The sequence below is a fragment of the Gymnoscopelus microlampas genome (genome assembly GCF_963454915.1).
Source record: "Gymnoscopelus microlampas genome assembly, chromosome: 11".
Lineage (NCBI taxonomy): Eukaryota > Metazoa > Chordata > Actinopteri > Myctophiformes > Myctophidae > Gymnoscopelus > Gymnoscopelus microlampas.
Window position 1 is genome coordinate 38,982,616 of NC_139948.1, and position 27,714 is coordinate 39,010,329.

The following is a 27,714-nucleotide window of genomic DNA, read 5'->3' on the forward strand; positions in this document are numbered from 1 at the left end:
AACTTTTATCTTCAGCTAAATGAGTTTGTATACAGTGGGTGAGATCAGGGGAAAACGGGGGTGGAGTGAAATAAGAGAACGTTTTGGCTGGCTGAGTCGAATATAGCCCTTTAGGCGTGGTTCGTAATTCTTCCCTTGTGTGCTCACAAAAAAGGCCTTGTGTCTGCACAGAGACAGGAAGGAGTCCAGCAGATTATGCACAGTCTAGCTCTAGCCCATACTGTAACTATACCGCTTCATAGCTTCTGTGAGAAGAGTCACCTCGATCCGACGCGAAACTACAGCTGATCACCCTCAGACATGGAGACTCCCGGGACAGACGAAGAGAGCACGGAACAGAACACGGAACAGAACACGCCGCTCTCTGAAACCCAAGACAACTCCCAAGGAAATGAGGACACCGTAGATGTAAACAGCACAGGCCCATCTGTGGACTGTTCCTCGGACACGCCGAGCACAGATGTGCTGTGTGATTCCTGCATCGAGAGCCCCAGTAGAGCCCTGAAGTCCTGCCTAACCTGCCTGGTGTCGTACTGCGAAGCCCACCTGAGACCCCACCTGGAGAAAACCAAATTCCAGAACCACCGTCTGGTGGAGCCCCTTGCTGATATAGAGTGTCGTACATGTGATGTCCACCGGCTTCCCCTGGATCTCTTCTGTCTGCAGGATGAATGCTGCGTCTGCCAGGAGTGTGACGTCCAGGGGCACAAGGAGCATACCACTGCATCTGTAGGGGACGCTCGAAGACAGTTTGAGGTTGTAAACACACACACACACACACACACAGACACACACACGGACATGTGCGTGCCTGCACGTGTACACATAACATGACCATGACGCATGCATGACACATACAGACACATGCACGTACTGTAGGACTGAGTATTAAAACAATATTATTAAAACAGTGTTCAATAATTATTTATTTGACTTTCAATCTATTTAAGGGCTGATGTCTTGCACAAAGAACACAAACACTCCTCTGATGCACAAAGGCTTATTTGACAGCCTGATGTAATATCTCTTTCTGTTTGTGTTCAATCGTGTGTAGATGGACCTGCAGGAGAAACAAGCTGAGATTGTCAAGACCATCTCAACAGCTGAGAAGGCAATTGGCAAACTTCAGAGCAATAATGTAGAAATAGAGGTACTGTATATTAAACGCTTGAGCCTTACTGTATATACGTTGAACGACAAATATTGAAAATAGCTGATCTTTAAGCTTGTAGATCTGCTATTTTTGGAAATGTATTTCAGAACATTTTGGAAAAAGAAATGGGAAAATCTGTGACCTCTAATGACATACCTAAATATCACGTGGGATTTTGTCACCCTCACACACTGCTTTCATATTGTCCTAACTTTTACAGTGTTCCATATTTTTTACCTGGTCATGTTAAATGTGCTATATAAATAAACTTTGATTTGATACTTTGACACCCACCGCGCTCAGACTTCTGTTGCAGGGATTCTCACTGTGGTGGAGCAGCAGTTCGCCACGCTGCAGACAGCTGTGGAAGAGGCCAGGAGGGGGGTAGTGGAGGAGCTGGAGTGTGAAAAGAGACGGGCTCTCAGGCAGGCGGAGGGCATACAGGCACATCTGGAACAGAAGAGAGCGGAGTTGAAGAAAACCTTGGCACGCATGGAGAAGCTGGCGAGGAACAAGACCGACGTCGACTTCCTGGAGGTAAAAAAGGAACACGAATATACTGTATGTGTTTGGAAAATCCCAAAACATCAACGTCACTCAAACGTTGTCATCAATCTGAGCCGATCCGGCAAATCTCTTACATAATCTGATGTGTGGGGAAGAGTACACAACATTCTCTGGGTTTATTTTGGGTTTTAGTGTGTTGAATGTGTATACAGCGTACTGTAGGCATGTCTGTGGAAATTCCTTCCGATCGCTTTGTGGAAAAAGCGTGTCAGTGGTGGGTGACCACAAGTGCTGAGTGTCATAAAAATGTTTTCCCTCACATTTTCAAAAATATCAGATCTACAAGCTCACACGCGGCACACAATGTCTGAAAATACGCATTAACATGAATTCAACATACACTGTGAAGCTATCTATGAAATCTATGAAAAAGTTTAATCTGCAACATCATTTTATACAATATGTAGTGGGGGGGGTCCCTGCTTCATCTCTCTCTCAGCTAAGGGGTCCTTGGCCTGAAAAATGTATCCACTGTGTGATGTTTTCACTATTCTCGTAGAAGTACTCGCATTGGAGAAAAGGAATGGTGGATGTGTGTCTGCCTGGTTGGTACATCAGCCTCACGGACCACCAGGCCTCCTTCTGCAATGTGGTGGCTGACGCCACACAGGAGCTGTGTGACCAGATCCGTTCCTGCTACATGGAAAAACTCAAGAGCTGTAAAAATGGTGGGTTGTACACTATCGTCACAGACCCATTTGTATGAGTCATGAGTATATGCTGTACCTTTTTATTTTCCCTACTAGAAAAAGTGTAATTATTCTTTCAAAGCATTTTTTTATGTAAATGAATAAATAAATACATAAATAAATACATACATAAATACATAAACACATAAATACATAAACACATAAATACATAAACACATAAATACATTCATTCATTCATAATGATAATAATGATAATGATAGGGTACCGGGGAGAAACGTAAATGTATCTTTTGGGTCTTGAGCTGAAAAGTGTGGATTCCCCTGCACTAGGACACCTTAATCCTCCTGGTTCCTTGTGACCTCACGTCAGGTCACGGCGGAAAGCTTGGTTTTCCTTTCGAATTATTCTCTCTAACCAGACAACTCACAACAATCCACAATCTTCGAATACTACAGAGAATTTATAATTCTGCCTCCTAAAAGTCCCACACAGAAAGCAGTTATCTGGTTGTCATTTCCATTCACAAAAAAATATCTTTAAAATATATTTTTGGGCCGGGACCGCACTAAGCTCTAATGTAGCCTGACAGTGCATCACGCGTTCGAGTCCCGTTCCTGACGACCTTTACTGCATGTGTCTCCCCATCTCACTGTCACTGCAAAGGCAAAATTTTGGAAGTGGGGAGGAGGTGGGACATCCGCTTTATTTTTCAGCACTTCCGATGTACAGACTGTTAGGTGGAAGCATTTAAAAGCGGTATGAGTCAACAGTCTGTCTTGAGAGACTAGTGCCAAATAGAGCAATGTGATCCCCACATACTAAACAAAGTATTCCATTAAGTACTTTGAGAAACTTGTTGGATTCATAAGATTTGACGTTTATGGGTAGGCCCTACCACTATAACGCCCCTGGTTTCCGAGGGGAATCGTTTTTGGGAGCACAGAGACCATATCCGTATACTGCTGATTCTAGACCAGATCAGAAAACTGCAATGCGAGTTGATCCAAATCTAGGTCATTGTGGATTACAGACTCATGCTTTTCCAATAGATGCCGTTCTGTAAATTCCCCAGATGGTTCCTGCAAAAAAAAAGAAATTCTGAGAATTTAAATTCTCTTCTTTCAAAACTATATAAACAACAAAATAAGTGAATGTAGAATGAAGTGTTGGTTGCATGCAGAGTAATCTGTCTTTGATGTGCACATTAGGTATTAAAACCATCATCATTGCCCCAATGCCAGAACCTTCATCCCTGCCACACCCTGAAACGCGGGAGGACCTTTTGAAATGTAAGGGAAAAGCAACTAATTCATCACGTTTGAATGTTCTTTGCCAAATTAGTATTGTTAACACTTTCATTGGTTAAATATTTAGATCCGCTATTTTCACTACTTTTTGCAACACTGTCATACTATTAAGTATAAAATAGGCATAGGGCATTCCTTTATGGGGGGGACAACAACAAAAAACAACATAAAAAGATGAAATATGGAGATACAAGGTCTCTTTGCCTGACAGAAACGAAATGTTTTTCAACTGCAGATACAAGCCATTTGACCTTTGACCCAGACACCGCCCATCACTTCCTGCGACTGACGGAGGACAACAGGAAGGTGACAAACACGAGCCCCTGGCAGCACAGCTACCCAGACAACCCTGCTCGCTTTGAGTACTGGCGTCAGGCTATGACCTCAGAGAGCCTCTACCTGGGGAGACGCTACATAGAAGTGGAGCTGGCCGGGGAGGGGGCGCACGTGGGCGTTACCTACAGGAGCATCGACCGAAAGTTAGAGCAGAGCAGCAGCTGCATCACTGGGAATGATTTCTCCTGGTGCCTGGGGAGAAACAGGCGAGGTTTCTCCGTTTGGCACGCTGGTGCGGAGACACCGTTGGAAGTCACTGAGATCACAAGGGTCGGGTTATACATTGACTTTGAAGCAGGCTCAGTTGCCTTCTATGATGTGACTGGGACTCTGACACTGCTACATAAATGCAAGGCTCATTTCATGGAGCCCCTGTATGCCACTGTCTGGCTCTCAAAGAAGGACAACATGGTTTCTCTACATAGTTAATGTTAATGATCCCTCTTTTTCCTTAGTTGCATGTCATACAACCATAATATGCCACCATGAAAGATTTGTAATGAGAAGTAGTGAAATAGTAAAATTGTGAATAAATGTTTTATATCCAGTAGAAAAAGATATTGAGTATTTTTTATTACAGTAAATATTTCCTTTTTTATTTTTTGTTGTTGATGATGTAGTAAATGAAATTGCTATTTATTCCAATATATTGGTGCCTGTGTAAATTATCCATCAACAATTTAAGCAGTTGTAGAGTAATTTAAAAAGTTACAGTTTCACTCATCTGGTTAAGTACATCAAGCAATCATTTGTCATAAAAGAAAACATAAAGTTATGGGTCATACTGTATATACATGAAGTCATAAAGTCATAAAGAGATTAAGAAATGATTATTTCTTCAATAAAAAGTCAAGGTATTCCGTAAATCAGTGGCATCTGTGCACTGCAGCAAGTGTCAGGCATTGAAATCAGTTTCATTGTCATCATAAACTGGGTTTACAAAGTGCACACCTGACTGAGTCATGGAGATTGATTGATTAACTTCTGTTGTGTAGAGAGTGGACTCAGGAGGCATCATCGTGGGCTTGTCAAACATTGGATTTGCAAAGCCATGGTCGAGAGGCCCGCCAAGCTCCCCAACATCACCATTCTTTTTCAAGCTGCTCAGCGATGGTAGTGAGGGCATTGAGGGCATGACAACTTTTGGCACATGGACAACCCCCTTCCGAACCAGGACGGCCATGACTACAATGAGAGTCAATACAATTAGAACCCCAAACACAGCTCCAACCACCACCCCAGCACTAGATCCTGCCTTATCGTTGCTGCTACTGCCAGAGGAGGCTTGGAATTCTGCCCCAGCAATGCCCAGGTGAGACCCTTCAGAATGGACATCCTTCAGAATTTCACGAGCCAGAGCTTCTGCAATCAAACCTGCCTGCGGACCGGTCTCCCCATCCAGAATCACAATCTGGATCTCAGCTGAGCTTCCGAAAGGGATTACACCCATAAGTCGTTGTGACTTGAAGATTTTCGACATTCCAAGCTGGATAGATTTGTATGATGGTTTTACGAGAAATAGGTGCTGCAGCCGTTGTCTGTAAGCTTCCAGGTTGAATCCACCTGAATAATAGACAGTGACAATGGCACCACACACCGCATGGCAATGTCCTGCAGGCTGGAGAGGCTTCTTACAGGACACAGTTGGACTTGTCACGCTGCTACAGATGCGGTCATGTTTTGCAGAATTCCCACAGTCACAACCAGAAGGATCACTGCATCCTGGACTTCCCACATTGACAACTGATGATCCCTGGAACTGCAGTCGACCAGAGTTTGAACCAAGGTATCGGGAGAACTCATCGTTACTACTAAATGTCTTGCCCAGAACAGACACCGTTCGGACAGGGATGGTAGCAGAGTTGGACGTGGTATCCACTCTGAATGACGATTTAGCTTTGAACACCACATCATCATACTGGCAGGGGACTGTCTCCTCATGGACAGCGAACAGGAAACGTCTCTTCTCCAAGTCATCCAGAGATGCGGCCACCTGCCACTGAGTTGGGTTGAGCCACTGAACGTTTTCTGAGACATTGAACTTGATTAAGCCAGCTGGTCCACAGCCAGGTTCCTCCTGACTGCCCCCGACGTAAAATCCAGCCTTAGAGTTGAGGATGAATTCACCATCAAGTGGCAACCTCAGCGCTAGCACAGAGTGAATAGTCTCCACATAGATAGAGACTTTTGTCTGGGCTAAGAAGTGAACTCCATTCTGGGCGCATGGAACAAACCCTGTATCCCAGTTGCTACTATTCTCATAGTTTGTATCAGGGATCCACTGCTTGTACAAGGCATCGGTTGCCCCAAAAAGGCAGAGGAGAAGGAGCATGTCTGGCATGTCTGGTGTTTCTGGCTGACTGAAGGAATGTTAAGGTGACCTTTGTTTCCAAGCTTGTGACCATCACATGAGTGCACACAGGGTTCTGTAGTGTAAAGTTGATGAGGTCTGGAAAACACTCAGTTTTATAGTCAGGTCACCGGTAAAATATTTACCTTTTCCACAACAGTGCACAGCAAGCAAGGTTTTTTAAAGCTGCTGTCAGTAAGTTTCATGTCCACACGTGATTCAAAGCAGATTGTGGGAGACCAAACTTCTACCACTCTCTGCCAAGAAGCTGTTCCTGCTTTTTCAAGGGAGATATTGTGCTTATGAGTTAACCAGTGGCAACACAATGAAGAGTAGAGAGAGCGCACCTCCAACTCCAATGTGCTAGTTATATTGTATTAACTTACTGTACCACACAGATTTGTTATAACATTTTATTTATTCCAGATTGCAGATTCAAGTGTTTAGATCCCCCCTAGTTATGTAAAATAATAACTACAAATTATGTCTGAGTTTATCTTCATTATTGTTTATCAATTCTGCATCTATTACTAATAATGCTAACACAGACGGACAGACAGACACAGACACAGACACACACAGCGCGCGCGCGCGCACACACACACACACACACACACACACACACACACACACACACACACATAATCATTGGGTACCCCGGGAGGTGTGGAGTATAGCGGGGCTAGGGTGCTCCTCAAGCGGGTAAAGGGGTTGTGGGTGGTGGGTGTGGAACTCAGTGGGGGTGGTTTAGGCTAAGCCTTTTGGTAAAGGGGTTGTGCATACAAGTAATTTTTCAAGTCCATAGTCTTTTACATGCGTCTTTCACCAAGGCAGAAGTAACTGGAGTTGATCAAATTTGCCCATTAGGAACCCTAAACCCTCCCTACAAAATGGGATAATATTTCATGTCATGAAATTAGGCTATTGTATATCCAGTGAATGTAAATGCTGTACAATAAAATGTCTACAGGTGCTTTCTTGGCCAACACACACATGCTTTACAACCAGAGCAGCCTGTTTGCATGCATCTTAGTCCGTGACCCCACAAAATAATCATATTTGAGTGGACTCCCCACTCCTTGATAAGCACTATGAATTGTGTTCCACAGATAAATATTGTGAAAATAGCAGATTGCATTGCAAAGCGAGGCGTAGTGAGCTTGTAGATCGGCTATTTTCAAATTTTTTGCCTCTCTCTTATTATTTGACAATTTGGCAAACTTGTTTCACCAGTTTTTATAGTATAGTTTGTTGATTACTTTTGATGCAGTAAATGGTCTTTTTGCTTTTCTTTCTTTCTTTTTTTTTAGGTATTACAAAGGTCTTAAAAGTCCTTAAATTGTCACTTCGCTGTCATCTGGGGACCCCCAAAAAACTCTGGTGGGGACCCCCAGGTTGAGAACCACTGGCCTGTAGTTCAATTGGTCAGCATGGCTGATGATCACCCAGTCAGGCTGCTGTTCAAGCTGGTTGGCCAGCTGGCTGACAACTAGCTCGTGAAATTAACCTATGATCATGGCCTAATGGCCATTTAATCCCAAATAGCACAGAAATGTAGCTTCATTCTGAATGATTCAACATGGTCATGGAGTGTCAGGGGTGAGTGAGCGGTTGGGTTACAGGCCAGATACAGATCCAGTGGGCACCTCAACGTTAAATTGGCTGTTTTTCCAAATAAAAAAGAAATAATAAATGTATGTTTTGGAAAAATGGTCGGAAATAATGTCAAGTAGGCTACATGATTTGAACATGCATGGTGCATCATTATCAGACCTAAAAAAATGTAATGACTGGCTATCACAGGTTTTTTAGCAATTTGTAGAAATATCAGCTCTTAAATGTAATAGCCGACTACAATTATTATAGCCTTTGTATTTGGACCCTCGTTTGTAAAATGAATTTGATTCAAAATAAAATATAAAATGTAAAATAAATAAATAATAATACATTTAAAAAAAGGTGCCCAGTGTTCTCGGGGGTCCACTGAATCCAGTTACCGCCTGCCCACTTAATTAGTTCATATTGATCGCACCTGGTTTTGCTATCCTAGGTTGTCAACTTTTGTGAGAACTGCATCACGTTCGGGTGGCATTTTAACTAATCAGCAGATAATAGCAGTTTGTAGGCTATTTTCTTTTTAGCCAGCATCGTCGTAAATAGGCTTAATCTGTTAAATAGGCCTACTCTTGTCTCGACGTCAAACAAATCTTGGACGCTTGAATCCATACAATTTGTAGTCGTACGAATGGATATGAAACGTAAAGCTCGACAGATGCTGCAGACCTGCACCCTACTCTTTTATAGGTAAACATTAGTGTATATCGTTTTAACGTTGAGTCACTCTGTATTTATGTAACCTAGAGTTCACTAGTAAATTCTCCAACATTTAACTAATCCAAAATAACTTCAGGTGGCAGCTGGTTTATGTCCGCATCTCTCATATTCCTGCTCAAAAAAGGTTTCAGAAGTTAAAATTCTACAGAAATGCGCCCCAGTCATGGATGAACTTCACATTTAGCACTTTGTCCCTTTTTGGCCCGTACATCTCCATAAACGTTCAGAAGTTAAATATAAAGTGCTTATACCATGGCCACGGATGTCACAATAATGTACGCCCCGTCAGAGGTACCCGTATCTTCCGCATTGTTCAATTAAAAAAGCATTTTAATCCGATCGGTGGCCATTTTCTCCTTTTATCTACGTGACCCCTATCGGTTGGGAGGTGTATTGCACTCTGGTGTATTATGACTCTATGAGAAAATGGCCATCGATCGGATTAAAATGCTTTTCATTGAACAATACAGAAACTACGGGTACTTCTGAGTGCCCGTACATAATTGTAACATCCGTGGCCATGGGGTAAGCACTTTGTATTTGAAATCTGAACGTTTATGTAGATGTACGGGCCAAAAAGAGAAAGGTGCAGACACCAGGTTGAAGTTCATCCATGACGGTCATGACAGATTAACGTCTTGGATCCAAGGCTAATGCGCCACCATCTCTGGCTGCATAGACTATACATTTGGTAAACAACGTAGGCGTCTATGTTCATATAGGCTATAATATAATTGCAGCTGACTGTTGAAATGTTTTATTTTGGACACTTTTCTTTTGTTCTTCAGAAAGACCCCTGAGGGTGAGAACGAGAAGAAAGTTGTAGAGGCCCACTCATCCAACATTGAAAATGCAGCTCATAATATGGCCCACTCATCCAACATTGAAACTGCAACTCATATGGCCCACCTATCCAACATTGAAAATGCAGCTCATAATATGGCCCACTCATCCAACATTGAAACTGCAGCTCATAATATGGCCCACCCATCCAACATTGAAACTGTAGCTCATACAGCCCACTCATCTAACATCGAAACTGCAGCTCATACAGCCCACCCATCCAACAACCTAGCTGCAGCTCATATGGCCCACCCATCCAACATTGACACCGCAGCTCATATGGCCCACCCATCCAACATTGAAACTGCGGCTGAAATGGACAACATTCAACACTTTTCAGTCCCAAAGTCAATAGGTGCAGAAAGTCACGTGGTAGTGGAGAGGGCACACACCGGCGGCGGCTGGCTGCTGTCGGGCATCATCTGCGTCAACACTCTGATCCTGGGCTGTGCTCTGGTCACTGGCAGTGCTTTCAACAGTGTGGCCATCACCGCTGTCCACCGACAGATCTTCCTCATCATCCTCCTCCTGCTGACCATCCTCTGGATGCTGTTCTACACAGCGTTCACTTTCCGAAATAACGAAGCGACACACGACGACCCCCACGCCGGACCTGTGTGGCTCAGAGGTGATGGGGCATTTTTATGGCTTTTTTTGACCGATGGTTCTCAACCTTTTTCAGGCAGCGACCTCCCCCCCAAATATTCATATTTGAACTGGGGACCCCTCAGTTCAAATGAACTGGGGACCCCTCAAAATAATCATATTTGAACTGGGGACCCCCCACACTGACTACAGAATTGTAGGAGTTGGGGCATTACATTTAGTTTGACTCGGTTCCACAGATAAATATTTTGAAAATAGCCGATCTACGAGCTCACAACGCCTTGCATTGCGAAGCGTTGTGATCAGCTATTTTCAAAACTTCAATACTTTGTTTGGGTTTTTTTTCACTGTTTTGTTTATTTCAAGATTCAGGGAAATAGACAAGAATATGCAGAGTCAAGTCATATCAAAAGTAAAAAATATATAAAAATAATTGTACAAACAAAACTTCAATACTTTGTTGACCGGCCTTTTTACCCCCTCTACACCAAATCTCTTAGCCAAAAATAGCTGACCTACTGTACAAACTTGTAGATAAGCTATTTTCGCTGAATTTCCGCAGAATGTTCGCCTATTATGACATGCCAGGAAGAGGGATGCTATGGACCCTTTTGGGTCCATTGACACTCAAGATTGTACTAATCTGTGTATATTATGGGAAATAATGGCTGTTTACCACTGTTTTGCAGTTGGACTCGTTCTTTTTGGCCTTCTGAGTTTGATGATGGACATATTTAAGATCGCCTACCACGTGGGCTACCTCCATTGTGATTCTGGTGTGAAGGTTGCCTTCCCAGTAATACAAATTGTGTTCTTATTTGTTCAGGTTGGTGCAGCTGATAAAATTACATTCTGTGTAACAACACACTGTTGTAAGTACATAACTCTGTCTATTGACTGCAGGATGTTTGGCTCAATTGGGGAAACAAACACAAACTTGTTTGCCTTTCAGACGTACTTCCTATGGGTTCATGCAAAGGACTGCGTGCAGCTGCATTCAAATTTTACTCGGTAATCTCTTATTTTCATATGGCTTATTTTCACTAATGCTCACTATAAAACTGTACCATTGTCTACTCACGCTATGAGGCGGGCAGCAGATAGCTTGGGAATTCTATCTTTTTTCCCCTCTACACCAAATCTCTAGACAACCAATCACCTTACAACAAGTTGCAGCGTTATGAGCTTGCGGATTAGCTATTCTTGCTGAATGTTGAAAATCATGACATGCCCAGAATAGGACGATAGGGTTCATGTGGTTTAAACGATGTTCCAGGAAGCAAGGCTGTAGTCTGTAGTTATTAGCTTGAAATCCCCACTGGTGTCATTGACCAGTGCATTTTTGAGCTATCTACAGCTTTTGATTGAATAAATACTTTATTAACAGTTTGCAAAAAAGGCACGGTGGCACAGATGTATACAAAATAATGCTAAAAGGATAACCCAATAAGCCCAGGGCTGTGTCTGAGACACAGAGCGAGTAGCCAGATATAGTATTATCTGAGCATTAGTGACTGAGGGCTGATTTGGATACACACAGGGTTCGATTTGTCGGAGGGCGGATCCGTGTCTCTGCTTTTGACATCCCCCTCTGGTCATTCATTTTTATCGCCATTGGGGATATGTTTTATCCCTGCTTCTGGTCAGACTGAATTAAATACAACCATTTCCTTTTGGGAAATGTAGACTGACATGCGTTCGATAATGCATTTGATAATAAATGGTGTCTCTATTTTGGGCAAATGTCCCACATTTTTCTAATTTTTAATTAAAAAAATAAAGACTCATAAAGACTCATCTTGTAGATATTCTACTTTTCATACAAAGATTTCATACTATTGTTTTTACAAATCGAACCCTGGATATACACTTGAAGTGTTTCTTTAAACATAGCTGTGGACTCATGTTTCCCCCCTCTTGTAAGGTGTGGTCTTACTCTGACTATCTCCACTAACTTGGTGCTGTGGATGGCTGCAGTTACTGAAGAATTGATTCATCAAACTGACATTCCTGAAAAAGGAAATGGCACAGAAGACTATTTAAGAGGTAGGGAAACATGATTAATTAATAGCAAAGTGGCATAGTTTCTTGACTGGTAGCACTGATTTAAGAAAATTACAACCAGCTAAATTATCCTTTCCCCCCCTTTTTTCCCCAGCCAGTTATGGAGATGACAAGTGCACTTGTAGTCACTCTGCATGTAAAGTCTTCCAAGCGGCCTACTACTACCTGTATCCCTTCAACATTGAGTACAGTCTCTTTGCCTCTGCTATGGCCTATGTCATGTGGAAAAACGTTGGCCGTTATGTGGATGACCACATCAGCCACAAAGTCAAGTTTCGTGTCAAGAACATCTATCTTGTTGGACCTGTAACAGGAATTCTCATCGTAGTGGCAGGTCTGGCAGCCTTCATAGTGTATGAGGTTTATGTATTGAAAGACGACGAGGAGTGGATTAACGATGCACTGACGATTTACTTCACAATGAATATAGTGATTGTAAGCCTGATGTCTGTCTCGATGGTACTTGGCTGCACCATCTACAGGATCGACCATAGGGAACACATATCGGAGAAGAACCCCTCACGCACCCTGGACGTGGGGCTGCTGATCGGAGCGTCTCTCGGACAGTTCATTATCAGTTACTTCACCATTGTGGCTGTGGTGGCAACTGGAGCCGAAGGCTACTTGAACGGCCTCAACCTGGCCTCTGCTCTGCTGACCGTGATCGAGCTCGGACTGCAGAACTATTTCATCATAGAGGGCCTTCATCGGGAGCCATTCTACGTAATACAGGAGGCAGCGCTGCACACGAATGCTCAAGCTTGCCAATGTAGCAGAGAGATGAGCGTTGTTCCTGAGGACGAAGAGAGCCCGGCTGCGACTCTCAGTTGGAAAAGACGGGTACTGAAGGAAGTCTGTACCTTTGTACTGCTTGGTAACATAATTGTAAGTTCCATCGCATTAAACCTTGACCGCTCGATAACAGTTCAGTTATCTGGGTGTCATTTGTTGCAAAGTGAGTCTTAGTTGGTCTGTTAAAATCTTGATCATGTCTCTTTTGTCTTTGTACTGACAGCTCTGGATCATGCCTGCATTTGGTGCGCGTCCTCAGTTTGACCACTACCTCGAGACAAGATTCTACAAGTTCACCATGTGGGCTGCTATTGTGAATATTGGACTGCCTTTTGGAATCTTCTACCGCATGCACTCAATTTCAAGTCTCTTTGAAGTGTATATGGGTGTATAAATCATCCTCATTTTATAAGCCTTTTATTTAAAAAATAATAATTAAACTCTGTCAATAGCTATTTGTTATTTTCTTTTAACTTTCTTTTACAACTATAGCAATTCGTTTTTAACGTAATTTTGCAACTTTATTTAAAAAAAATGCTTTTAACTCTTTGTCAACAATAGCCATTTGTTATTTTCTTTTACATTTATTTGACAACTATAGTCATTTATTTTGCCTTAAGAGTAAAGATTTTAACTTTGTTTTTGAAGGGGAAACTCACTTTAAAACACTTCTGGTGACATGTCTACCCTGGCTTTTGTCTGCACCCCAGACAGTTTTTAAGTTGCTTGATTCAATATTTAGAAATATAGAGGTGTATATTCATTTGATAAAGTGCCCTGCCGATCCTATTCAAGCCCATTTAACTTAAAACTCCACGTTACTCATTGTGAAAACGTCCATGCATCTCTTGACAGATATAGGCCTAATGAATGGGGAGACCTTGATATTTTTGACTAGTTATTTAATTTTCACTAAAGTCCTATTTTTTTTTTTACAAATTCACTGTTCAAGTACAGTACTCACAATGAAATGTTAGCACTTACTAATGTTAGAAATGTCACGATAATTCATTACAATGACTATCTGTGTCATGTGTTTTTATGATGAGTATGATGTTAAAAGGGCTTGAATGGGATGGGCACTGGCACTTATATCAATTAATATACATATTCTAAATAGTTAAATATTGAATCAAGCAACTTGAGCAAACTGCTTGGGGTGCACACAAATCAAATGAATAAACATGTCTAAATGTCAAAAGCACGGAGTTGATGTGAAAATTACCCCAGTGTTTTAACTTCAACTATAGCCATTTGTTTGAAATGACAGTAATAAATATTATAATATATTTTAAGTAATCTTGTCATTCATTTGATTAATCTGTACAGCGTTTGGTGTATTCCCACATACTTTGTTGGTCATATATTAATCCTTTCGTGTGTGTGTGTGTGTGTGTGTGTGTACAGGGTCCCCACAGTCATAGAAATATTTTTAAATCAGAAAACCTTTTCCAGTCCTGTAGAAGGTTTGGAATTTATCAAGGGTCCTGTAAAAATATTTCGATATGCATCGTTTTTTGCTATTGATTTTGTTGACATTTTCTAAATGTAAAAAGTAGTTTTTTGCATAACGGGCTGAGTGATCGCAGCCTAACGTATACCGGACATGACACAAAGAACAGCTCTACAAGCTCACAACGTGCTGCAGCGTGATGCGTAGTTAGTTAGTAAATTTGGCACTAAATTTGGAATGGAATTATACCATTGTATGCTTTATTTTGCTACACTGCCTGTCTTTGGGCATTGCACATAGGAGTAAGACTCATTATTGCGCTGAATGATTGTTATATAGGCCTGGAAATTAGGTTAAATATTCTGGAAATTCATTGGTAAAAATGTGTGGGAACCCTGTATGTATGTATGTATGTATATATATATATATATATATATATATATATATATATATATATATATATATACTGTATATATATATATACTGTATATATGGATGCAAAATAACTAACATCACTCCTACAGTCTCAAATCAATAGGAATTGGGTGATTTAAACGGCGAGTAGTAGTGAAGATGAAGTAGTGCAATCTTGTGTCAAGCATAGGCAACTGTAAGGATTATGGAGTATAATTCTCCCAGAGCTGATATCAATCACATAAACAGAAATCCAATATATATTCAAGTTGGAGTATTCTTTCTTTTCCTTTTAATTAAAATACTGGGAGCATTCTTTTGTAAACTTCTGTTATGGTATATTGGACTGGTTATGTTTTTTTTTTTTAAAGACCAAAAGTATGTCTTAAATGAATAAATATTTGTATCAGAACTGTAGTTGCAAGGCTGAAGTTTCAATTACATTACTGTGAATCAGAAATTCTGCAGTATGACAAGGTGTTAATGCTTTGTTAATGTGTTTCCAGTCTACAGTGTACTGTACTGTGGTTGAACTATAGTGCCATCTACTGTTCTTGGAGGAAATTAAGTTTTCAAATAATCTTATTGTCCTGTCTTGACTACTGGAGTATAAATTTCAAAGCGGGAATTCAACTAAAGCCAAAAGCAACCAAAGAGGGAATAGGAAATGTAATACTTAAACAATCAAAATGGCAATTTGACACACTTGACACAAAGCATAAACATCAGGGGTACTGTGGTCAAATAAATGAATGCTTTGGAATATATTATATTTTCATGACAAGATAAATTACAACTTTGAACATCAATAATATTATATACAGCATACTCAGAAGTACAATTTAAGACAAAACATAGTCATATACTGTACATAAAAGTAAATATAGTCTGTAATAGCTCTCATTTCTCAGGCCTGCAGAGTTACACTGTCACAAAGAAAATGCAACAATAGATAACAAGAGTTGAAGTTCACTTTAAGCATGGCAAATACGTAAGACAACATATATCAAACAGCAGTCGTGTCATGCTTCCATTAGAAAGCACCCAAAGTCCAATGAGAATTTCGCAGCCACTTCTACACTGGCTGGAAAATAGGCTAAACTGTTGGCAAACAAACCAGTCATCTCAGTGCTTTGCCATTCTGTGGTCTTGAGGTCTTCAGGAATTGTATAAACACCATTGTTTGTGTTTACGAATATTCCAACATGGCCTCATCCAATTCCCGTCTTCTGCAGTCTGAGAGGTGTTCTCTACCCCAGCCATCCATTGTATCTAGGTTGGCTGTGCATGGAACTGGCATTATGATGGTCTTTATGAGGCAAGTTGAACACAGTGGTGTTTACTGTGGAACCAGCAGATATGAATAAAAGAAAAGTTGCCTGGTGCTGAACCAGTGTAGTTTTCAGTCAACAAACGTCCAGTCTACATCCTCTGGATCTCGAACAAGCGCACGTCAGTGTCATACCAGATGGGAGGGTCCACGTTCCTATAAAAAACATAGAAACAGATCTCAAGAATCAAGAGAATCAGTAGTGATTTATTTGTCACTTACTCGTACAGGTACAAACAGCCTTAGACTGTACATACAACAATACAATATAACAAGATAATAAAAAATAAGTAATAATACTGGATGTAATGAAGTAAAACATTTAATGATTATATATAAGAAATATATAAAGTTAAAGTACAGAACGGCAGCTAAAGCTACCTCTTAAGGCACGCACGATATCTTTAGCAGCAACGGGAAATATCTCAATGTCTACTCAAAGGGCAAAACGACGCAGTGTGCATTAATGTATTTGCAGGTGCACTGCTCAACTCACCGCAAGTAGACGACACCCCACATGTAGGTACGGAACCACATGGCAGTGCCCGCGTTGGCCTGATACTTTCTGATGAGGATTGGATGAGGAACTGGTAGAAGACCCACGAGTGTGCCATGCTGGAGAAACTTAAGAATCTCTGACTCATCTGTCAAACCCCTGGAAGAAATGTAATTAAATGTTGGACGAGTATCTCTGAATCACTGGTTCTCAAAATGGTGTCCGGGGACCCCCAGGAATCAAATGGACCCTTACAGGTCTGTAACTCAGAGTGTGTACACATTTGTACACTCAGAGTCAAATTAACACTGAGTAGATTGGGGGTCAAATGGGTTACGCAGCCTAATGCATATCAAACTGGGAGTCCTTGAAATGAAAAAGGTTGAGAATAACTGATTCAGTCAGTGCATGCAGTAATAATATGTCCAGAACAGGTCTCCCTCTGCTGACCAACAAACAAACAACCCATTTCCTTACTTGTCGATGCAGATCTTCTCCACTTGGGGCACTAGTACTTGCAGCAAGCGCATTATTGTCTGCAGGGGAAGTTTACACTTCCAGGAGAGAACCTACAGCACAGAAGACGATCATTAAGCGATCAAGGAAACATTCAGCAGAACCAAACGTGTCAACTGATGGACAAAAGATCAAAGACAAAGTGACTAACCCAGTCTTGTGTGGGAGCCCAATACGATACTGAAGATGCACTTGACAAACGTCTTCTCTCCATTTCAACCTCGGTGTAGAAAACATCCTTGGATGGCAAAGGACATTTACTTATTAAGGAGCCCTCTCTCACCCCCTCTCTTACTCTCTCTCACTCTCATAAATGAACACACACACACACACACACACACACACACACACACACACACACACACACACACACACACACACACACACACACACACACACACACACACACACACACACACACACACACACACACACACACACACACACAGTAAAGTAAAGTAAATTACCTCATTTTCTCTTCCTGAATTTGATTCCGTGTCACTTGCCCCAGCATTGGCATTTTGGTCTGAGTGGGGTGCGTGCAGGGAGTCTATCTTGGCAATGGTCACGGACACCATGGTCCCATCCTCTGACACCTGAGATTTCTCTGTGAGCTTATCAATGCCTGCAGGTGACCACAACCCACAGATTCATCAGGGAAACCATGACAAAGGTCCCTTGAATGCGTTGTTCACATCCTACGTACGTGACAATCAAACAGTATATAGGTGGAAATGGTGTGTAGAAAAAGTTTATTTAAATAAAAAGCCTATATACTTCATTATACGAAAAATATATCTACAAGCTTGCGACATTGTGATGCGTTGTGAGCTTGCTATTTTGAATAAGAAAAACAATATGGTTTGTGATATTATCAAACAAACATCAAACATATCAGACTGTCTTCCCATAAGGAAATGTATTTAATTCAGTATCACCAAAATCAGGGATAAACCATATCCCCTCCAGCTATATGAATGAATGAGCAGGGGGGCGTTTATCAAAAGCAGAGGCATGGACTTCCCCCCCATCAAATCGAACCCTTTGTATAGGAGTGGTGTGTACCTGGAATAGCAACCAGACTGGTCTTCAGTGTACCAGGCTCTGCAGGCACAGCGGGGCGGGAACCCTCCATGGAGACAGTCTCCTGGGAGCTGGTGCGTGAAATGATGTCTGGTGACTTCTTCTTCCTCTGTAAGGCCTTTTGGATGGAGGCAGGGTCCGACGGCAGGTTGGCCAGCTGATGGAACACGTTGCGTTTGCGGATGATGGCATACACTAGGCTGCAGTTTCCTGGTGACACGGATGAAGAAAGAAAAAATATTTATATAAAAAGCAGCCACATGATCACAAATCCAACTAAATGCTCGCATATATCTATCGATCTATCTATAATAAATTCATTTGACGATCTCAGGTATCCCCATATCGCCATAGTTGGTCGATCTGTCGTATGGTAGTGGGTACCACACTGGATACAACGGGTACATCGAGTATTCTGACGACAAGTACAACATGTACAATGGGTGTTACATAAACAGATGTGGCTTGCATCGTACCTGACTTGGATCATTCCCAAGTAGGCCGGTGCCCATTTATAAATAACCCATTGATTGTAATATCTAACATTATTAGTTATGTGGTAATGGGTACCACACTGGGTAACAACGGGTACAATGATTGCTCTTACAACGGGTATTGCATGCATAACCAGGTGGGGCACGCATTCATTCCAGACTTGCGTCGTTCCCGATTTCGTGGTCCCCAAGCCACTGGCACCGGTCTAGTTCTATTCAATTACACAACAGTGCTATTGATTGAAAAGACACTTTGTGCCACAGCATACTAGGCCAACTTCCTCTCACCATCAAACTGGTACTGAATAATGTTGTTGAAAGCCTCCAGTAGAAAGAATACCAAGTGGTGGTTCTGGGCTGCAGAGAATAGGAACCAGTTGGTAGAGAATGCCTCCAGCAGGTGGAGCAGTTTGTTAGCTGCCACCATAGACAGGCTCTTCAGATAGGGAGACACTGTGAAAGAGAGGGACAAATGTGTACTTTGGTAAATGACGGCGGAAATCATGGTGTTTCTTAATACTAAAACATAAACAATTGGCCAACATCTTCATTTATTCCAAGGCTCTTCATACCGAGCTGTAAAGATTTGATGTTGAAACCAATATACGCGGATAAAGCGAGTGTCTCTCACCGTTTACAATAATGGTGAGCAGGCAGTCAAACAGAGGCTGCAGACGTTGATGCCCGCTGGTAATAATTTTATGGAACACCTAAGAGACAAAAATAAGCATCTAACTTCTATCTACGCATTAACATTTTTCATTAGTACTTGGAACATTCTTTGTTCGAGGATGGTTCCAAAGTCCCTCTGGGTCTTACCACTATGAGGAGGTCAGCGTGGGTCCCAGTAAACACTGGGATGTCCATAGGTACATGGATGGAGTAGGGCTTGTTCAGACGCACTCCGAAGTTCCTTTCGCCGCTCAGCAACAGCAAAATGAACACACCGATATGCATGAGTCCGACACGAGCTGCAGACAAGAAAGATACACGTCAGTAGGCTTGAGGAGAGGGCATATGTATTGTGAGGCTTTGTATAGTGTAGCCTTATTAATAAAGAGGGCATCTGTTGACGACATTATAGACTATACTTACACTGGTCCGCCCTAGCATCATTCAGGTAGAAAAGTATAGGCACCAGGATGTCCAGAACATCACTGCTCTTCAGGACAAAGAACAGGAACTTCTGCCATGGGAGAACAGAGTATTGAATACAGTCAATATCTGTTTTTTAAAATACAATATCTGTCATCAAAGCCGAGAAACAGAGAGGCCCAACCTTATTGAAATCACAGAGCTTCCAGAAAAGCACCAGTAGCTCTTGGTGAAACTGGATCTTCTTAGTTGAGTTGGGCAGGTAGGTCTGAGTCAAGGGGTTGGTTAACAGACGAGCCAGGCCCTTCAGAACAAAGTCATAGTCCTGCAAAGCACAGGCATAAACATTACTTTGGGTAAGAGGAGTGCAAACGTGTGTGTGCATATATCATCGCTGTTGGGCAGAAACCTTGCATTTCCATAATCCTTATATGTTTTTTGCACAAATGAATGCCCTATTTTATACTACATTGTATGACAATATCGCAAAAATAGTTGGGCATCTACAAGCTCAGAACATGTCCCCATTTCCTGAAAAGCATCCATTTTGGACATGGATTTCCGCCCGACAGCTACGATAGGACAAACTACGAAAAACTCACCTCTTCTCTGTGAATTCTTGATAAATAATTCACAAACAGGTTATCAGGGCCAGAAGACTGTGGAGAAATGAGATTTAAACTTTTATGAATATAAACTGTTGTTGTTCGTCAACTGTTGATACTTTGAATAATCAGGTACCACATCTGAATTTGGCCACTTTCTGGTTTCCTGGGTGCCTTACTTCCTGTTCATCCATGCTGGAAGGGGAAGGGGGACGGTGAGCCGTCCCTCCTCCCTCATGCTCCAACGTGACAATGAGGATCTGCACAGCTTGTTCCACCAGCTGCTCCCGGTAGTCAGAGAAGAGCAGGTGGTTGTATGGTATGCCGTAACCCACTGGGTCATAGGCACACACCACGTTGAGCAACGACGTGAACAGTGGCAGGGCGTGCCTGGAAGTCGAGACAGACAAATAAGACATGCAACTGTGTATGGGTTCGCCTCCTTACGTCTTGTGTGCCTGTGTGTGTTTGTATGCATGCCTCTCACCTATTTTCTGTGGAGCAGAAGAAAGTAACCCAGGGGTTTAGTATGTTGTTGTCTGATGAGGGTGGCAGGTACATGGCCTCGGAGAAGCATGTCAGTAACAATCTCAGCAACTCTGTCCTGGTAACGAGAAGGGACAAAACAAAACCAAATGAGAGCATGACAATTTTGATTTGAACTCAAAATAAGAGAATAGTTTTGCCGTGGTCGACACTGTCCGACTCACCTGTTCAGGTCGTGGATGTAATTGAGCGGAGGAGACTGTGCAAAGCCCACCCCTGCCTCCCAGATGTACTCACAGCTGTCTATAGACTGCATGTCCTCCACCGAGTCCTGGAGAGACCATCATAACATGGATTGATGTTAGTTTGAAAGAGACAATCAGATAAGTTCCTTTGTTCATAATCTTCAGTGATCTCGTTTTCGATAACGAGAAATTTGTTTTCTCAATGATATGGCAATTGTTCTTTGTTTTTTTTGTAAAGAATATGATATTAAGCACATCACATTATGATATGAGACAGTATGATAAATGTTTGCTGAAGAGCAAACATGCTCCATTCTGATAATATGAGTATACAAAACACAAAAGAAAAGAAGAATTGTTTTGGTTCTTCAACTCTGTAATAACAAAATAAATAATTAGGAATGACAACAAGAGTCTTAACACACAACATTCCATTTCTGCAAAGTGTGTGACAAAGTTTTCCGCCTTGGCACAGCACCCGCTGAGATCACTTTCTACAATCTCTCCTCAGACAAACTTGGATGACAGGTTAGGTGGGGACAATTTACAGCAGGAAGCAGAGAATAAATTCTCTCTTATTCTCTCTTACATCCCATGGAATAAACTCTTTGAAATGGTACAGAACCACGACGCCATACTAAACAATATTCCAAAGAGTCAGAATGTAATATCTTGATGACTCAGAACGTATTATTTGCAGTGGATGCAGTGATGAAACAACATAACAGTAACATCATGGGCTGAATGAGAGGTCACCAGATGGACTCACGGGGCCTCTCTTGTGGCTTTGCACAGTGAAGTCGGGGCAGAAGAGCAGGTCAGCCACAGCCAGAAGCAGGGACTCAGCCAGCGGGCGAGCTCCATCATCATCATCCATCTCATCTGCCTGCGAGGGAGACAAAAAGGAAGCACACGATTAACAATTTGAAACCTTATTCAAACCCTAACAGACCATGTCAACAGCCTAATTGTGAAGCTAGTCTAAATATTGGAGCAACGACTTAAATCTCCTTGTAGAGGTTCATATCTTTCTCATCTTAGTGTGCAGTGAAAAAGGGAAGATCCCACACTGCTGGAATGAGGAAACCAAGAACTTAAATCAGCAAAGGATCTGCATTCATTGAATGAGGAACCAGTTCATTAACCTGGTCTGACACCTGAGACCTACATTGAGAACATTACGCCACCATACAGGTGGTTTGTCATGTCTCGCCCATTGACATTTTCTTAAGCAATCCGTGGTTTTGTTTTTTCCAGGAAGCTATTGGATTCTATTCATTTGAGTAAAGTTACACTGCACAGTTATTTTTACGTTGTCATTGCATTTTAATTCATTTGAAAAGTCTAGCCAGCCTAAAATAGACCCTGGAGAAATTAACCGTGCAATGATTTTTAACCACATTAACCCTGGTGTCTCTATTTTCGGCATGTCACTATATGTGACATTTTAAAATTGTCTTCCAAATGTTTCAAAATATTTCACAATTTTCTAAAATAGCATCACAACACGTCACATCAGGCTTAAGTGGTTAACCAACACTGACTAAATTATTCGGGTAGGTTCCGTAGTGTTTTTGCGATTTGTAAAGAAATGTTAAACATGTCGTATGGGACATGTTTAAGCCATTACAAATGGTCTATGTTTATGTATGAGAAGTTCGGAATACACAATGACATCTGTATGGTCCTTTGATGTCTTTTTTTTTTTAAATGCACACACCATCATGCACTGCACTACTGTATAAATATGGAAAATGCGTGCCCATACAGTAGATCCTTTCAACATCGTAAATTAAAAACATTTGGAGACATGAACAAATCAGTTAACACCCAGACAGCTATTTACATGTCTAGCTAATTTAACCACTTATATACAGGTTGACCAGGGTCCCCCAGGCCTCTATACTTGGTACACTCCTTTTTCCCCTCTACACCAAATCACGTCACCGAAAATAGCTGATCTACAACGCATGGTGAGCTTGTAGATCTGCTACTAAATCCAACTGTTCGCCTCAGTATAGGGATGCTAAGGTTCATGTGGTTAAATCAACAATAACAACAACAACAATAATAATAACAATGGATAAGAAATGTGTTATTGTTTACACCCCAAAATCGTCTACAGGAGAGAACAATTATCACGCCATGCCTTTGCTTTAACATGGAGCAAACACCTTCCCAGAGGGTGCTGTTGGCTGATCTGCGGTGAGAATACGTCCCTAGCCGCCGGCCTGTGATGATAGATTACATGAGGATAACTTATACAACTAAACACAGTGTTGTCCTTCATACTGTAACCCGTGCACACTCACCCCAGCCCTCCCTGCACCGGGCACAGTAGACCAGAAGAAGCCCCTCCAGTCTTGGTCCTCAAAGATGTAGGGCAAGATGCGGGTCAGCATGCGGGTGCAATTCAGCACCACCTGCTTCTCCTTTTCTGAGGGGCATCCAGACTCTGCCCCCTGAACCAGCCTCTCCACCGCCTGGAGACACGCGCACACGCACACGCACACACACACACACACACACACACACACACACACACACACACACACACACACACACACACACACACACACACACACAAGTTTGGGTGAGACACACGGCAGTGAATACTTTATATAACCTCCAGAAATAATGTGCTGAGCCTGACACAGTGTAGCAGAAAACACACACACGCACACACACACACACACACACACACACACACACACACACACACACACACACACACACACACACACACACACACACACACACACACACACACACACACACACACACACACACTACATTACATGCCCAAAATAGGGATGTCAGGTTGAAAGTGGTTAAAGGTTTTACTATTAAATAATTATGCTGACAAAATCCACAGCAGACTGGAGCGCATTTGTCTGAAGGACACAGAAACTCTTGAACCAGCTTCGATCCTCGAAGCATTTCTCATTAGGGAGCTGTAACCCCCCCGCCCCCCCCATGTGTTTTGCTTCTGATAGGCAGCTTCAAAAGGAAAGGAAGCAGGGTGCTGGAGAGAGGAAGGGAAGGGAAGGGAGGCTGCTCTGCCTCTTTCCTATTTTTGAGAGCGGTAGTGGTGGGTAGGCATTCACTTGCTGACAGAAATCTCTGCCCAGCTCTAACAGGATGGGGGGGGGGTTGTTACATAACAGTTATTCTGTGACTACTGTATACGCCTCGCAACAAGCTTATTTTTACTTTTATGACAAATATCATTTGAAATCATTCTAGTGAAATTGTTTAAATCAATATGTGTAATTTACACACTCACACACACGCACGCACGCACGCACGCACGCACGCACGCACGCATGCACACACACACAACCATTGCTCCCAGTATTGCATTTCTCTGTGAGCTTGCAGATCTGCTCAAAAATAGGGACACACGGGGTTCATGTGGTTAACATGAACAACATTTAATTTTGCATTAAATTGTTAAACACATTTCGATAATCAAACATAAATATCAAACATTTCCAAAAAGGAACCAGAAGGAGGGTTGATAAAATGAGTGACCAGAGGGGGGATATCAAAAGCAGAGGCATGGATCCACATCCCTCCCCCCAGCAAATCAAACTGGTGCTGTGTTTCAATGCAACGGATTGTGGCTCATATACATGTGTACCTTATAGCAGAGGGTTGCCAAGTTTGAGGGGGACTCCTCTCGGACGGCTCTTATCTCTGCCGCTGGCACCAGTGCAAAAACATCCTGCACAGTGGTGGCGGTGTCTGCCCAGAACTGGTCCCAGAAGGCATCGTCTGTGGCCTCTACTGGCTGGAGGAAATAATGCTTTGACTATTATTCATCATCTCCCATGTTACATTTCAAGTGAATGGAATTTCAGCTAAAACTGACTAACACATTTTCAAAGGGAGCAGGAAGATTTTTGTACATACTGTACAGATAGGGCTGTCCTCAACTAAAATGAATTGTTAGTCTACTAAGGCCTTGTTCAGACTGGCAGACCAAATAAATCTGATTTCCTGTCCAGATTAGTGTGGGATTGGTTTTATGCTGTCTGGACAAGAATAAGGAATGTGATTCAAAACTGATTAGCAACCAATCTGATTCCAATCTGGAAAGGCCAAAAATCTGATTTGGGCTGCCAGTCACAGTAATTTATCAACTCATTAATTGATTTGTTGATTTAAGCGACACATCTGTAAAATTGTGTTTTCCAAATACAATCATGCATTCCTACCAAAGTCTTGGTTGACTAGGACCAAACCGACCAAATAATCGATTATTTGACAGCTCTAATACATAGTCTATCTATTAATAGGCCTAGCTACTTGGATATCATTTTACAAGCGGAAAAGAACATCCAGGGAGTGAGACTGCACTGTAAAATCCTGAGTGTTCATTTATCCACTTGTAACTCCGAGACCCTTACATATCCATTTGGTTAAACTTGTACACTCTCAGAGTTAGATTAACAGAGAGGGTTTTACTGTGTGCCTAATGACAATGCAAACACACCATCAAATAGACGACTAGCAGTGGTGGCCCTGTATGTATTTCAGCCATTTAAAAATAGCAGATATACAAGCTCACAATACCTCATGTGACGCATTGTGAGCTTGTAGATCTGCTATTTTCAAAAGATTTTTATATTTGAAAACTTGAAATTGGACATTCTGCATGAGTACTTTTACTTTTGGTTCTTTAAGTAAAATGTTATGCCAATACGTTTGTACTTAATTCACTCAAGTACATTTTGAATACCAGACTTCTACATTGTGATATTGATACTTTCACCTGAGTAAACAATTTGAGTACTTCTTCCATCACTGCACAGAATTTTACTGTGTGCCTAATGACAATGCAAACACATCATCAAGCTATAGACGACTAGACTCTAGTCGTGTGTGTACCTAGTCACTAGAGACAGCAGACAATATGATGTGGCAGCACACACACACACACACACACACACACACACACACACACACACACACACACACACACACACACACACACACACACACACACACACTAATCTCAGCAGAGAACACCTGCATCACCAGGCAGTGCTGATCTCCTGATGTCTTCTCTACGTCATCAGCCAATTTATTGAGCTACGCCATCCTCCCCCATATGTTTATTTTCCATTATGAAACCATAAGGACCAACAATGTCCCCAGAGCGTTGTGTTATTAGCTCTCTCGCATCATCAACACGATTCTTCTTTTTCCATGAAATCCATGCAACATTATCAAATGCGACAGTAAAATGGATTTGGCAACAACAATGCAGTAAAGGGCTTGATTTTCTTTTTTAAACCGATGTCAACATAAATGTGCAAGCCAATGAATACGTTTTCTTCATGGATGACAATAGCGTTTTATAAATTTTAGTCAATTTGATTTGATTTGACATGAAAAGGCTGCCTTGTGGGGTTTTTCGTTTTGTTTTTTTTAGCTGTTGAGCGTCTCCTCTATTATATGATGCTCCGCACAGCAGCAGACAGTCTGATGCGCTCATCATCGGTGCGATCTCTACCTATAAACGTTCTTTTATTCAATAACATCAACATGCTAAATACCTGTGTTTTGGTTGTCAGTTGTATCACCGCTTTCCTGAAGTTCAGCTTAGAGTCGGTGTTGCCCATGATTCTGATTCCCCTTGAATATGTTTTATTATGATCAGTCAGTGGGGCCGCTGCCTGCCGTCAATCCCTGGTAATCTCCCCTCCTTCCTTCGCCCGAGTCGCCTCTCGCGGAGGCGTTTCTAGCTCACCATTGGTTGGTTGATCGGCAGCATCAGCAGCATCACAGACCGCACAACTTCCGGGTTCTGAACAAGGCTATAATTAAGAAGGTACAGCCAACCTACGGGGCACGGGCCAGTCAGACGCCATTGACGCGCTTGGGAGCCAAAACTGGAATCGGCAGTTCGGTGAAATACATTGAAGTCTATGGCAGCCGGCTGGACCAGCTTGTGAACAAACACTATTTCTGAACGATTGCGTCCTTTGTCAGTTCATCGGTTCAGAAATATAAAAGAAGACATATCACAGGTTGTTTTCCAATCAATAGTTTTTCGATGTGCACACTGTAATGTTATTGAGGCATCTAAACAGCAGCATGTATCGTTTCTGGCAGTGTTGTCAGATTTTGTAGATCTGCTATTTTCAAAAAATCTTGAAATAAAATGTGGAATATTTGGAAAATACACAAATCTGGTATGGGGCTCCCTGGCACAAAACATTTTCAGATGGGGGTTGGGACAAATAGGTTTACATATTAGTTTTAGGGTCCATGACATGAAAATATTTCAACAGCTGGTTTCTGGCTCTGCAGTATCGCGAGATTTGGTTGTCTCGCAATACTTTGACACGTTCAGAAACTTACTTTGTGCCCTTTAAATTGCTCAATAAACTATACAGTGCAGTGTACACATCAAAAAGCAACGCAGCAGAAAACAATGTGTGAAATGTCTTTTCCGGGCCGAGTATTTCACAAAGGTCGCAGTT

General features: G+C 42.0%; 4 protein-coding genes across 5 annotated transcripts; 2 read left to right on the forward strand and 2 right to left on the reverse strand.

Annotated features, from left to right (window-relative positions):
- Positions 1 to 4,778, forward strand: LOC311055559 (tripartite motif-containing protein 16-like protein). Of its 2 annotated transcripts, XM_084071797.1 has the most exons (6): positions 1 to 756; positions 1,055 to 1,150; positions 1,457 to 1,690; positions 2,220 to 2,388; positions 3,580 to 3,660; positions 3,914 to 4,775. In XM_084071797.1, exons 1-6 carry the CDS (start codon positions 301 to 303, stop codon positions 4,441 to 4,443), a joined length of 1,566 nt encoding a protein of 521 aa, XP_083927923.1. In that variant the 5' UTR covers positions 1 to 300; the 3' UTR covers positions 4,444 to 4,775. The 2 variants fall into 2 exon arrangements, with proteins under 2 accessions (XP_083927923.1, XP_083927924.1); XM_084071798.1 differs by lacking the exon at positions 3,580 to 3,660 and having other exon boundaries at positions 3,914 to 4,778.
- A 131-nt stretch (positions 4,779 to 4,909) lies between these two features.
- On the reverse strand, positions 4,910 to 6,355 carry amn (amnion associated transmembrane protein; the record flags this gene model as incomplete). The annotated part of the gene is made up of 1 exon (XM_084070748.1): positions 4,910 to 6,355. The coding sequence occupies one exon, from the start codon at positions 6,353 to 6,355 to the stop codon at positions 4,910 to 4,912; it is 1,446 nt and encodes a 481-aa protein (XP_083926874.1).
- Positions 6,356 to 7,943: 1,588 nt separating this feature from the next.
- On the forward strand, positions 7,944 to 13,397 carry LOC311054744 (proton channel OTOP2-like; the record flags this gene model as incomplete). The annotated part of the gene is made up of 7 exons (XM_084070749.1): positions 7,944 to 7,963; positions 9,487 to 10,169; positions 10,837 to 10,973; positions 11,100 to 11,158; positions 12,072 to 12,193; positions 12,306 to 13,096; positions 13,227 to 13,397. 7 exons carry the CDS (start codon positions 7,944 to 7,946, stop codon positions 13,395 to 13,397), a joined length of 1,983 nt encoding a protein of 660 aa, XP_083926875.1.
- A 2,226-nt stretch (positions 13,398 to 15,623) lies between these two features.
- Positions 15,624 to 26,920, reverse strand: hid1a (HID1 domain containing a). The gene is made up of 19 exons (XM_084071630.1): positions 26,785 to 26,920; positions 24,864 to 25,013; positions 23,533 to 23,703; positions 21,990 to 22,106; positions 21,200 to 21,306; positions 20,977 to 21,093; positions 20,669 to 20,879; positions 20,487 to 20,543; positions 20,069 to 20,209; positions 19,885 to 19,975; positions 19,609 to 19,760; positions 19,421 to 19,499; positions 19,078 to 19,242; positions 18,278 to 18,505; positions 17,680 to 17,837; positions 17,364 to 17,450; positions 17,174 to 17,265; positions 16,697 to 16,855; positions 15,624 to 16,356 (listed from the first exon to the last, which is right to left on the reverse strand). The coding sequence occupies exons 1-19, from the start codon at positions 26,848 to 26,850 to the stop codon at positions 16,293 to 16,295; spliced, it is 2,412 nt and encodes an 803-aa protein (XP_083927756.1). The 5' UTR covers positions 26,851 to 26,920; the 3' UTR covers positions 15,624 to 16,292.
- Positions 26,921 to 27,714: the final 794 nt, after the last annotated feature.